General features: G+C 45.7%; 1 protein-coding gene across 1 annotated transcript in view; it reads left to right on the top strand.

Moving 5' to 3' along the window:
- Positions 1-14,260, top strand: part of LOC144372333 (mitotic spindle assembly checkpoint protein MAD1-like) — a 238,839-nt gene that overhangs the window by 153,298 nt on the left and 71,281 nt on the right. Inside the window, 1 exon segment of the mRNA XM_078035712.1 lies at positions 13,112-13,252. Coding sequence (XP_077891838.1) covers positions 13,112-13,252 — 141 coding nt within the window.

Below are 14,260 nucleotides of genomic sequence, written 5' to 3'. Positions count from 1 at the left end.
ATGGGCATGCTCAAGTGGAGCCATGTGCTCTGTCCTTCAGGCTCTGGGACCATGGCTCTTGGGCAGGTGGTCAAACAGGCTTACTGTAGGCTGCAGATGTGACTGGGTAGCCATCATGTTTCAGAAATCATGGATTATTATTTTTTTTTAAAGTTTCTTTTCAGCTGCCTTTGGCGTCCAACACACATTTTCTGAGTACATATCGTGTGCTGTGGTGTCAGTGCATCTCAGGTCCCCTCCAGGACCAAAAAATAAAGCATTGCTCACACCTGGTGACTCCCGCCACCCCCAGGTTCAACACCACCGTTAGCGGTATCCACTTTTAAATGGACTTATGCAGCATGTAGTATTTTGTATTAGGCTTCTTTGTTCACAGTTAAGTGGCTGTGCAGTTGTCTTGTTTGTGTTGGCATGAGTGTACCACACTTTATCGTTTCCTCCTGCATTTTCCAGCACTTGTGACTAATGCCACTGTGAGCATTCTGCACTCGTGCAGGTGCATATGGATTTCTATCTGGTATCCAGAGTGTGGCTGCTCTATTGGAGGATGTGTTATATGCTCACCCTATGTGTTAGTCAGATTTTCATCATTGTGACAAAATAACTGAGAAAATCAACTTAAGGAAAGATTTATGTTGTCTCATGGTTTTGGAGATTTCAGCTATGGTTAGCTGACTCCGTGCTGTGGGCCCATGCTGAGATAGAGCATGGTGGCAGAGAGGGTGTGGTGGAGCAGAGCTGCTCACTTCGTGGCAGCTGGGAAGCACAAGAGGCCAGCTTAGCTGTCACACTCACCATTAGAGATCATGGTGTGTATAATATGTATAGAAAGGAAATCTGTCCTATCACTGGGGGAGTCTCTATTTTTCATTGGCTAAGAGTGTTGTTTTGTTGTTTTCATTGTAAATAGATATTGAATTTTAATCAAATGCTTTTTCTGCAGATATCAAGATATGATCATATGATTTTTCTTCTTTGTTCTGTTAGTGAGAATTGAAATTAAGTGACTCTCAAATGTTGCAAGAAACCTATTCTAGGAATGAGCATGTGGGGTCTGTGCATGGTGCTTTGTGTGCAGTGCTGCATTGGTTTGCTGGTGAGTTAACGGAGGATCTTATATCTGTGAGCATTGGGGAGTTTCATCTTTATCACTTGTCCTGTCAGGCTTTGGTGTCATGGTCTCTTAGGCCTGAGGAGTTGGAAACTCTCATAGTGGCCTGCCAAGGATGGTATTATTTTCTCTTAAAGAATGCATAAAAGAAGGCTTCTGGGTCTGGGGTTTTCTTATTGGGGAGATTTTAAATTTGGGGTTTAATTTTTAATAGCTTTGAAACTTCAGATAATCTTTTACGTTTTCTAAGATAGTCCATTTTATCTGAAGTTTTCAAGTTTACTTGTGTCAAGTTTTTCATTTTATGTTGAAATATTTATATGATGCATAGTTATATCATCTTTCTTACTCTTATTATTTATTTTTCTTGATTGCTATCACCAGTTGCTTTTCAATTTTATTAGTTTTTTTGAACTAATCCACTTTGGGCTATATTGGTTCTCTTTTGCATATGTTCTATTACATTAATTTCTCTTATATGTTATTTCCTTCTGTCTTTGGGTTTCATTTGTCATTGTTCCAGTTTTTCGAGTTGTACATGTAGATAATTTGTTCTTATCCTTTCTTCTAACATGTATTTAAGGTTATAAATTTAGTTGCATACTCTATGTTTTAATATGGTGTTTTTTCCTAGTGTTAGTCAGTATTCCTTCACTATAATGAATACCTGAGATATTCAACTTAGTTTTATTTTGTCTCACAGTTTTGGAGGTTCCACTTCATAATCAATGTGCCCTGTGGCTTTGGGCCCCTGGTGGAGTAGCATGTCATGTCAAAAGAGTGAGGTGGAGCTGAACTCTCACCTTGTGGTCCAGAGACAAAAGAGGGGTTGAGGATGGGGCTGAGGTTCCACTGTCCCCTCAAGGGTGCACCCCCAGTGACCTAACTTCCTTCTATTGGGCTGTATCTCCTTGAGATTCTACTACCTCCTAGAAGCACCACTGCTGGTGACCAAGCCTTCAACACTTGGGCCTTTGAAAACTTGTAAGATCCAAACTGTGGATCAAAATATTTATCCATTTTCATTCTGGTTTTATCTCAACCAATGGATTACTCAGAAATAAATTTCTTAATTTCCAACCATTTGGTGATTTTTTAAAAGCTATCTTATTATTGATTTCTAGCTTCCTTGTGCTCAGTTTATACACTGAATGGCATCAGTCCTTTAAAAATTATCAGGCTAGCTGGTACGACGGTGCATGCCTGTAATCCCAGCAGCTTGGGAGGCTGAGGCAGGAGGATCACAAGTTCAAAGCCAACCTCAGCCAAAGTGAGGTGCTAAGCAACTCAGTGAGACCCTGTCTCTGAATAAAATACAAAATAAAGTTGGAGATGTGGGTCAGTGGTTGAGTGCCCCTGAATTCAATCCCTGCCCCCCTCAAAAAATTACCGGGCTATACCTTATGACCCCAATATTAGTCAATTTTTATAAACTACTCATGCACACTTAAAAATAACATGTATTCTGTGTTTGTTGAGTGCACTATTCTCTAAATGTCTGTGCCCATTGTTAATTGTTCTATTCAAGTTTTCTTTATCCTTTATAAAGTTTTCTTATGGTTCCTGAGAGAATTATATTGAAATTTCCATCATGATTGTATGTTTACCTATTTCCCTTTTTAATTTTCCCAATTATTGAGTGTATGTTTGGATGCTGTTTTATTAGGCACATACAAATTGAAAAACATTGTCTTCCTGGTGAATTTAGCCTTTTATTATTATGAAATATCCTTTATGGATTCTTTTAATCATTAAATCTCCTTTGTGGATTTATCAGCTTCTGTTTTTTAAATCATTTGCACCTCTTGCTTTTTCAGCTTTCATTCTGAAACTTTCTTCATTGTTTCATTATAAATGTTTCTCTTATGTACATGGTAAAGATAGATTTTGTGGGTTTTTTTCAGTCTGAAAATCTTTAATTTTTTTTAGTTGAAGTATTTATTTTGGTTGCCCTTAATGTAATGAAACATTTGCATTTAAATCATACTTCTTATAGTTGCTTTTGTCAGTGTTCTTTTTCTTTTCTTTTTGTGTCTTGAAGAATAAAAAAAAATTTTTTTTCTTAACATTTTGTCCTCCTCATTATCTTGGTAACTATGTAGCTTTTATATAGTTTTTTAGTAGTTACACTGGTGATTATGAGATAGACTCTTTATTTATCAAAGTCTGGTAAAGGTTAGCTCATCCATCTCTTCCCAACGAGCCAGGCTCCTAAAAGCTCTTGATTCTGCTTACCTTTACCTGACCTGTAGGCTGTTACTTCAGGGTATGGTGCACACATGTTTGGAGGTTTGAAAAGATATTGTTTTTACTTCCATTTATCTTCATTTTAGTTTTACACTTGTGTCAGTATTAACATCCTGTGTTACTGTGGTACATTTGTTACAATTGATGAACTAGTATTGATAGATAACTTATTACTAACTAAAGTCCATAGTTTATAGTAACATTTACTCTGTGTTATATAGTTCTTTGGTGTCTTTTCCTTTGTTCATTTTTTTATCTTGTTTTTTTTTTTTTTTTTTTTTTTTAACAAGACAGGATCTTACTGTGTTGCCCAGGAGGTAGTCTCAAACTCCTGGGCTCTGATGATCCTCCTGCCTCATCCTCCCAGGTAGCTGGGATTACAGTGTGCATCACTGTGCCTGGTTAGTTATGTAGGTTTTGACAGGTGCTTGTTGTGCATCTGCCTAACAGTATCATGCAGAATAGTTTGCTCTTTTCTGAATAGATTATAGTGAATTGGTATCGTTTCTCACTTAAATATTTGGTCGAACTCATCAGGAAAACCATGTGGGTCTGGTGTTTTCTTTTTGGGTAGATTATTAATTACTGATTTATTTGCTTTAATAGATACAGGCTGTTCTGTCTTACTGAACCCATGGTTGGAGTAGCCCCCAAAATAGCAGCAGGAGAGTTTCTACAAGGCATAGCCCCAAACCATCCCTAGATCAGGCCACTTGACATTCTAAAGGAAGAAGCCTTCAATACCAGGCAGGTCAGTGCAAAGCATTCATTAGTGGAAAGGCATAAAGTGGGGTCTGCAGCTTCCTTGTGACAGACAGCAAGAGGTTGGACTGTGGAGTTTACTGGGGGGTGGTAAGGGATTTGGCCCAGAATTGGGGCTGGTTTCTACATGTTCAGCAGCACGTTTAATCTTTCTGTGTTTTGGTCAACAACCTTAACACATTGGTTAGTGCTTGCTTGGTTTCAAGTCTGCAGGGCAGATGAGCATTAGGACGGAGGCAGTGGGGAGTCCTGTGAGCCTCTCCAGAGGCCGATGCTCATGATTTTTCTTCCTCTTGTGAGTTTTGGTAATTTGTATCTTTCAGGGAGTCAGTCCCTTTCATGTGACTTAGCAAATTTCTAGGTATAGAGTTGTTCGCGATATCCTTTTATTATCCTGTCATTTTACAAAGGATTCAGTAACAGTCTCTTCTCTCCATGTTAGTAATCTGTCTGTTCTTTCTCCCTCTTGATTAACCTAACTAGAGGTTTATTCACTTCACTGACCTTTTTGAAGAACCGAATTTTATTTGGGTTTTGTTGTATTCTCTCTGGATTTTCTGTTTTCCATTTCCCTTAACTTCTGTTCTGATTTTCATTGTTTTCTTTTCTTCTGTTTGCTTTAGGCTTAACATTGTTCTTCTTTGTGTCATTTCCTACCTGGAAGCTTGGATGATTGATTTTAGATCTTTGTTTCTAAATTAGGCACTTGGTGCTATGAATTTCCCTCTGAGCCCTGCTTTTGCTGCATTCCACAAAATTTTGAAAAATTGTATGTTCATTTTCTTATTCAAAGTCATGATTGAATTTCTCTTGAGACTTATGTTGACCCATGTGCAATTAGAAGTAGATTAATTTCCAGATATTTTGGGACTTTCTGGCTCTCTTTGTCATTTATTTCCAGTACAAATGCAATGTGATCTGAGAACTTACTTTATGTGACTTGTCCTCTTTTGTATTTGTTCAAGTGGTGTTTTATGTTCCTGTATGTGATCTGTCTTGTGAACATTTTGTGTGAGTTTGAGAGGCACATGTGTTCTGCTATTGGCAGATGAAGACAATTAGACTCAGGTGACTGATGGTGCTGGTTAATTGGGCTGTGTCCTTAATGATTCTCTCTGTGGATCTGCCTATTTCTGTTAGAGGTGTCAGAATCTGCAGTACCGATTGAAGCCCCATAAGGAGGGCAGCTATGCTCTTGTAATGTCAGTAAACATCTGGATTTGTGCATATAGGTTTGTTGCTTTGCTCTTTATTCTTATCTCTGAGATATGATCATTTCTCTCATTTAGAAATATGTCCTTTTTTGGCTGGGGATGTGGCTCAAGTGGTAATGCGCCAGCCTGGCATGTGCGGGGCGCTGGGTTCAATCCTTAGCACCATATAAAAATAAAATAAAAATGTTGTGTCCACCGAAAACTGAAAAATAAATATTAAAAAATTCTCTCTCTCTCTTTCAAAAAAAAAAAAGAAAGAAAGAAAAGAAATATGTCCTTTCTGTTTTTGTCTGGCAAGTCTTGTTGGTGATAAGTGTTGACCTCTTTTCCTCTCAGCACATACACCCGCCCATGTGTCTATCCTTCCTGCACTTGCCTCTGGGACCCACATGGCTCCCAGCCTTGTTCTAACCTGTCAAGGTGTGCCAATTTCCCGTCCTGACTATTTGCACTTGTGGTGGCTTCTCAATATGAAGTTGGCTATGGTTTATCGATTCTGGAAGGTTCTCAACCGTTATACCTTGATGACTGCCTCTCTCCTGTCTCCTCTCCTCTTTCTGTGATTTTGGTGAGAGACATTTTAGACTTTGTTTTTCTACCTTGTATTTCTCTCAGCACCTTCATATTTTCTGTATTTGTCTTTTCCTATTCTTTCTGGCTTATTCTTTAGATTTATCTTTCAGTTTACTAAGTGTCTCTTCAGCCACATCTAAACTGCTGATTTACTTCCTACATTTAAGTGTTTAAGCATTCTGTTTTAATTTTGTTTGGCTCTTCTTTTTGGTTATAATCATTTTTATTTGCTTATTTGTTATTAACTTACTAATAATTTAAATTCCTTTATTGACCTAAACATATTAGGTATACTTATTTTCTGATTATTCTAGTACACTGTGGGTTTCTTTCTCCTAAATTTTGTATTGTTGGTTCATTTTTCATTAACATTTTGTGAATTTATACACACATACACACACACGTTTTAGTTGTAGTTGGACCCAATACCTTCATTTTATTTATTTATTTTTATGTGTTGCTGAGGATCGAACCCAGTGCCTTGCACATGCTAAGCGAATGCTCTTCCACTGAGCTACAGCCTCAGCCCTTACATTTTGTGAATTTTGATGATAATTTTATACACTTAGGACTCTGTCCTTGGGGTTTATTCACTTCAAGGAGTGAGTCATTGCTGTCTAGTAAGGACCTGTGTTAGTTCCTATTTGTGTTTGGTCTTAGACACTGCATGTGTTTTCTTCCTGGGGTTATTTGCTTGTAGGTTTTATGAGTGTAGCCTTGTAGTCCACAAATTCTCAGCACTAGAATTTTATGTTTTTCCCACCTATACAGCCTCTAGGCTAACATGTGTGCATATACCATTGACAGTATGGTGGTCTGTTTAGATACAAGCTTGCCCATTGTGGATAGTGGCTTCTCTGTCCAGGTTCCTTCATCTGATTGTCTATGTTGCTCAGGCACCACACTTCCTTCCTTTCCCTATCTGCAGGCCCAGGCTCCACACTCAGTGTCATGCTGCATACAGGGCCTTGTGTGAAATCTCCCTAGGAAGCTTCCTGCTTGGCCCAGGGCTCCTACCAGCCTGGAGATTATGGGCCAGTCTGTGTGATGTGGGTGCTTGTTGCTTGCTTGGGGCAGAGTCTGCCCAGCATCTTTGCACAGTGAGGCTTGTGGAGTATGCAAGGCCTATTCTATGGGCTCAGGAGTGGACAGCCTGTCTCACAGAAATGGGCAGTGCAGACATCATGATGAAGGCTTTGATGAGTCTTGTCACTTCTGATGTCTGCTGTCAGGGTTAGGAACACTGTGGAAGGCAGATCTTCTGACCCTGTAAATAAGTTTTGCTTCTGCTTAATGAGTCCTTTTCCAAGTATGATTTCTAGTTCCCAGTGAGTGCCAGAGGAAGCAGACAGACATAGGTGCCCCAGGAAGTTCTCCTAGGACCGAGCCTGCCTAGGCTTGGTCCTTGTGCTGCACATGTTTGTCTGGGGCCTGGGTCAGAACCCTGGCATCCACAGGCCAAAGGGCAGACTGGTGTGGATCAGAGAGGAAGCCTCTTAAGCACTAGCGCGGCACCTCCTCTGCAGCTGCCCACCTCCTCTTGGGTGTGCGTCCTCCCCTCCTTCTCCTCCTTTCCAAAGCATCTAATAGTGTAAGGAAGTCCTTGGAAATGGTCCTGCTCTGTGTGGCCAAAGGGTCCTGGTGCTGGAGACCCTGAGGATCCCTGTGTACACCAAAAAGTGGGGTCTGAGGAGAGATTAGTGATAGAAAAGGAGGCCTAGGGTGGGCAGAGCGGGCAGACCTGGGTTTTTCCTTGACTCCATGAAGCTGCTGGCCAGGGTGCCATGGGGCAGGTAGGAATAGGGCTTTGCAGCTGCACTTGATCATAATTTCCTTTTCTTAAGAAAAACCTTGTGGAGGGACCAATAATTGAGTGCAGGTAACCAAGTTGGCTGACCATGCTGAGGCTATGGTCAAATGGCCCTGAGAATGCATGGGTGGTCAGAGAAGGTAAGAGACCCAGTAGCCCTGGCAGCAGAGACCAGGGAGAAGTGAATGGAAGGGCCACTGCTTTGCCCAGAGGAGAAATCTGAGGAAGGGACCCTCTTGCATGCAAATGCCACCAGCTCAGCTCGGTCTCTCTGGGCTTACCCCTGCTTCCTGGGGACCTTCCCTGGCTCACGATCCTGGGTGGGCCCTTTCTCTCTTCAGTCACTGGTTACTTCACCATGAGGGCTCAGAAACACTTACATGCACCTGTCTCAACAGAGCACCTAGTGTCTTCTCCCCATTGGAGAAACAAACAGTGGGAGGAAGGGTCATGAGGACAGCAGTGACTCAGCACCTAGCAAGTACCAGAGCTTCATGTGCAGCTACATGTGAACTCAAGGCTGGCTGGACACTTTGCCCTTTCCACTTCACGATTGAACCTCCTGAGGCACACGGAGAGCTGATTATTCTTGCCAAGGTCATAAGCAAGTTGATGTCCAGTTAGGATTTGGGCCTTGTTGGGCCTCTGTGACCTGGGAGCTAGTCCTGGGCTTGCACACTTCATGTCACTGGAGGGGTGAAGGGCTGCAGTCTGGGAAGGTGGGAAGAAGGAAGCTCTGTGACAACTGTGCCGCATGCCTCTGTTCCCATCAGCCTGAGGTGCTGCCGGCCACCTTGAATTATCTGTTTCCCAATAGACTCCCTCGTGGCTCCCCCTCCCAGACTGGGACTGTGGCTCTCGCTCTTGTCTCCTCTATGTCACTGCGCTGCCCTTCTCCAGCCCGGGCATGAAGCTTGTCTTGGTGTTCCCTGCAGGAGGCACACTCCTCCCCAGACTTGTCCCCCAACTATCTCAGCAGGTGTGTGGCACCCCACTGCCCAGGTGACCTACTCTGGCCATCCGTGTATGTGTGGTGGATGTCTCTTCATTCCCAAGCCACTCCTCAGTGTGTTCTGGGACTAGTCTCAAGAGCTCAGTGGAAAAGGCCTCCTCTTGACTGAGGTGGCTGAGGGGTAATCACCACTGTCCCTGTTATTCTTTTGCAAGGCACACTGGGGACTGCCCACACTGTGCCCTCTGCCTGGTGTACCTTTCCCTCTATGCATCAGCTGTAGTCTACATGCTGTGGTCACCCGTGTCCACCTGGCATCTCTCTAGCACTTGGGCCATAGGTCTTTTCTGTGTTCTCTGCCAAAGGCCTGTGCTCCTTCTCCATACCTTCCCTGGCTTCTCTTCATGGAATCCATGTTTGGTGAATATATGAGCAAAAGGATAAAGGATGAACGTACTGGGTCTTCCGGTAGCAGAGGCTTCCAGCAGCCCTTGGTGGTTACACAGGTTCTCCTGGAGACCTGCACCCCAGCAGGACTTGCCAGGGTGCCATGGGGCAGCAGTAGGACCATTAGGGCTAGGAGTGTCAGCAGCATGGCTCCTACACTCTGCTGGCCACCTCTGGGTCACCCAGTTAAATTTATTATGTGCACTTATGGTCACACAGATATGCACACATGTGACATGTGCTATCTTCAAAGAAGCCCACCTTCTCTATGTTCTGTCTTGTTCCTGTCACCTCCTAGGGACTTCCTCTTCCTACAGTTCCTCTTCCTCTGTCCCACTGGTTGCAGCTGCACAACCTGAGTGGGGGAACCCTCCCCAGGTCCTTGGTTGGCCCAAATGAACCTCAAACTGCTAGGTGTGGGAGATGAGGGTCGGATTCTGTAGGGAGGAGCTAGTATTGCAGCAAGACTTTGTATACCTGTGGTAGTATACCACAGGTAGTAATGCTGTACCTGAAGGAAGGTGGTCCCATTGTATTCCTGCTGGAGGAACTTTCCGGGCCAGCCTTGAGGGAAGCAAAAGCCTAGTACCTGTGGGGGGAAGGTGGCAGCTATCTAGGATGGGCTTTGGATGTCCCCTGGGGTAGCCTAAGTGGCAGTGAAGAAGTAGGGTCAAGGAGGGTGGTTTTGTATGGAGAGATTTGCCACAGGGGGGTCCCCTGGGCAGGGCTGGGGGTGCTGGGCTCAAACTCTTCTTTGCACTCTCTACTCACCTGATCTGTCCTGGTGTATTTGTTTCTGTGATGGTGTCAGCCCGTGGGTTTCTCTTTGATCTCCCTGAGCCCATAGTTCCCTGCCTCCCAGGACTCTCAGTTCCACCCAGGAGCATGGCTGACCAGCTCCTACACCCCTGCTTGCTGCTCTTTGTCCTATGGTGGTAGTCTATGCCCCCTGCTGGCCTCACTGCCTGGTCTGTGCTCAGATAAATTTATTTTAACTGGGAAGCTCAGACACCCATGAGCAGTAAGTGGATGCCTAGGGCCATGGACAAGTGATTCTGCAGTTCCATACCTCAGTTTCCTTCTAGAAAATTCCTGTCTGGCCTTGACCTTGAAATTCTTTTCCAGCTTTATGATTTTCTTTACCATTGGGCACTTTACTCCCTTAGCTTCCTTCTTGAAGGGGACTCAGGACTAGGATGGCCTCTGGCTGGTCACCACAGGCATAGAAAGCACTCACATCCTGTGGTTGGTTTAGGGGTCTCCAAAGGCACAAGGCCCCTGGTCCTCCACTGGCTTCTTCAAAGGTGAGCCTGTCTCCCAGCTTTCTCTTCGAATTGCCATTAATTAATGGGGTGACAAACCAACTCCATTGCTCACAGACAGGACCGTTCTGTTCCCAGGAGAAGCACTCAGTGGAAAACATTGTTTTGTTTTGTACTTCTCCAGCAAGTCTTTAAGGCTTCTGTCAGCACAGCCTGGGCGCCTGTTTGTGCAGCGATTAATCGTCTGTGTTTGCTCAATTGGAAACGAAGCGAACTTTACCACAAGTGGAATCAGTCATTAAAAAGTCGTTACCAAATCACACCAGCACAGTGCTTGCTCTTCTGCTAATGACAAAACAATTTCTTGAAAAGGTACAAACAACAAACTTTTCACTTTACATTTTTCTTCTTTGCCAGCCATTGCTAGCCTGGAGATGTAATAGAAGAGAGCCGTAGTGAAGGGCAGCATTTTTGAGATTTATTGGTCAATAAAGGAGACAATTGTAGTTTGTTTATGAAAGGAGATCCCCCGCCCCAGCCTCGAGCGGCATCGACACTCTGGTAATGATAACTCGGGTAACCAGCTTGAGACGATAAAAGTCAATGGGAAGATATAGGATTTCAATAAAATTATGACACTCCATAAACCTTCCCGTGGAAACAAATTTTCCCCAGATATGTGACCAGTTCCAGTTGGATTTGTAACTTTAATTTCTCACTTATTGAATTTTTTTGTCATCAACTAATTACAGAGTCCACACTGGGGTGACAACTGTGTCCCTTGCCAGTGAATGCAGAGTGCCTAGACACAGCAGCCCAAGGCTCTGAGGGCCCATCATCTCAGGAAGGAGAAGGCAGGATTTCCTACACCCAACATGCTGCCTGTCTTTCTCACAAAGGAGGGACCTGTGTTCCTGCTGGAGGTGGCTGAGCCATGGGCCTGGCCTCTCCTGGGGACATGGTTGGGCAGCAGCCTGTGGAAGTACACACTGAGAGAATGCTACCTGCATGGGGACCTTGGTGGTCATGAAGACCTGTTTCTGTGTGGAGGTCTTGTTCCCCTGGAGGTCTGAGAGAGCAGGTCTCCATCAGGGCCATGAATTGCCCTTTGAGCCAGGGCTGGGTGGGAGGGAGGGAGCTGCTGGCCAGGGCACAGAGGGAGGTGATGAGGGGCTAGTCTGACCTTGGCCTCTGCTCCTTTCCCTGGATTCATGTGTTGGGTAGGGGCATGTGCCAGTAAGTGTGTAAACCTGCTTCCTCACTTCTTAACTGCTAGTGTTCACCAACATTGATACAATTCTATCCTTTCATGAGCACCAAGCATTTACAGGGCAGTTCTCTGGACACTTTGTTCACAACAGTGTTGAATTACATAGCTATCCTTCATGTCTCCATCTTACTGGGAAGGATCTGAGACTTGAGGTCAGAGCTGGGGTTTGAACCAGGGTCTCCCAGAAGCCATTACCTTCTTTGTGGCCTGTGTTGCTCCAGATTCCTCATCACTGGCCCTAGAAGTGGGCGGAGCCAAAAAGGGGGTCACTGAGCACACTAGTAAGGTCTCTGCATTGCAAGGTGGCATTGTAGCCAGACCTGCCTGCCCTGTGGAATCTGAGTCTACCTTCTGCAAGACCCCCAGGGTGTTTGCATGCACAGGTGGTCAGAGAAGCTGTACGCTGACACACCTGGGCTTCTGAACAAGGGCTCCCCTATCCCCAGTTGTGTAGTCCACTGAGTGCAGGGGGGCAGCAGGACAGATGGGAGGAGCCCCTGCCTGGTCCTGGATCTGTTGGATGGACCTTCTCCACCTAGGAATCGAGTATCTGAAGCCGGGAGAACCCCGTGGCCCTGTGGCCTTAGGTTCACATCTGACAGCCTCAGTCAAAGGAGGAGGAGGAGGCAGCTTCCTGTGAGGCATGGCCTTCCTTAGCAGTTCAGCTCCCCACCAGGCAGCATCCTCTGTCTCTGCAGGCCCCCCTGCTGGCTTAGCAAGACTTTTTCATTCAGGCATGTGTGATGGATCTTTCCAGTCTCAGGAAGGAATCAGTCTCAGTCTTGGCAGGGGAAAAGCCACCCATTTCTCCCAGGGTTCCTGACTTCCTGACTCTCACTCTGGCAGGGTATAGGTAAGCAGTGATCTTGTCTAGGCTGAGACTCCTGGCTGTGTGATCAGTCTGTTGTCTCAGGAAACTTGGGTCACTGCTTCTTGTGATTGCTATCTTGTGTCAAGAGAGGAGGCAGGTTGCTTGGCATGGCTGGTGGCCCAGTGACACTCTGGTGGCCTCAAGCATCCATGAGGAGTCATTTGCTGATGGATCCTGGCCTTGTGTTTAGAGTCAGGGTAGTTGGGCAGAGCAGAGTGTTTCTTATCCCAATAGGTTGCCAAGTATCCCTACTCGTATGGGTGCCTCCTCACCCACCAGAATGCTGGCTGATGTCCTTGCTCTGAGTGTTACTGTCTGAGATCTGGTGAGAAGTCAAAGCAAGCGGGTATTCAGCCTGACACAGGGAGAGTAAGCACTGAGACTAGGACATGCTGTTGGGATTGCTGGCCTAGGTGGTGAAAGGCCTGGGAGTTCTGAGCACCTGGGCCTCTGGGACAGGAGCTCTGGAGGTGGGCACTGTTGGCAGGTAAGCGTGAAACTGAATTCTTGAACTCTTTGAGGTGCTGCATAAGGGAGCTCCCCAGGTTCCTGTCTCCATGTTCTGCTGACCAATTGTCCTCTGTGCCCACAGGAGCGGGATGGCATGCGTGCCATCCTGGGGTCCTATGACAGTGAGATGACCCAGGCTGAGTACTCACCCCAGCTGACACGGCGCGTGCGGGAGGCTGAAGACATGGTGCAGAAGGTGCATGCCCACAGTACGGAGATGGAAGTAAGTCTGAGCCATGGGTGGGTAAAGGGCCCATGTCCCCAGATGGTCATCCTCCTTGGACCAGAGACTAGGGGGGAGGGTGTGGTCATGGATGGTTATATTGCATACATGGTCTGCTTTAATTTTCTTCATGGCATGAGGTAGTTGGAGGGATCCTAGATAGTCCTGTCCAGATGGCAGGTATTGTAGGATGTCAATTTGAGGGGTGGCCTTTGCTGAGTAGAGTTCCCTCTGAGGGCCTCAGAGGTAGCCCTGAGGCCTAGAGTGTGGGCTTGGATCTGTGTTTCCCATGTCCTTGGGTCAGCGGTTTCTCCTTGTGTGATTTCCCTCCAAGTCTCTGTTCTGGGATGCTAAAGGGTCCTCTGGGTAGAGGGCAGCTTCAGCCTGTGGCCTCTTTCTTCTTTCTCCTGCTGCCACCTGCATCACCTTTGGGCCCTCTTTGATGCCCCATGTCCTCTTCTAGAGGAAAATGGATGGAGGGCAGATCTGTCTTAGCATGACTCATTGGCTCCTGAGGCTTTCTGCTGATGAGTACCTGGGCTGGTCAGAGCCCTGCATGGCCTCTCTTCCCTGGACAGCTTGTATCTGCTCTGAGCTGGGATCTGCCTGATGGGCCTGAGAATGCAACATTGCATGCCTGGTCACAGCTTCCCAGCAAACCATCCCACCCTGAGGTACAAATGCCAATGTTTCCCTAGCAGAGCTGAGGAGGGGTTTGCTCCACTCCCTGGCAGGAGCAGCATAGCTCTTGTGGGCATGGGCAATGCCTCCTCTTAGGTAGGAAAACCTCCACAACCAAGTTGGCCAGCATTGCCAGCCGGCTCTGCACTTTATTTCCATCTCCAGAAGCAGGTGCTGTTGTTATCCTGATTTTCCTGAGGAGGAAGCCAAGGCCAAGAGAGGCCTGGGGGTGTGCACAGGATACTGAGCTGGTATGGGACAGTGCCAGACCTAGAGTGCAGCCACAGCACTTGCTCTGCACCACTGCACTGCCACTCCCAGAAGCTT

This window comes from Ictidomys tridecemlineatus (assembly GCF_052094955.1).
Source record: "Ictidomys tridecemlineatus isolate mIctTri1 chromosome 12 unlocalized genomic scaffold, mIctTri1.hap1 SUPER_12_unloc_5, whole genome shotgun sequence".
Classification (NCBI taxonomy): domain Eukaryota; kingdom Metazoa; phylum Chordata; class Mammalia; order Rodentia; family Sciuridae; genus Ictidomys; species Ictidomys tridecemlineatus.
This window is presented reverse-complemented; position numbering and strand designations above follow the sequence as displayed.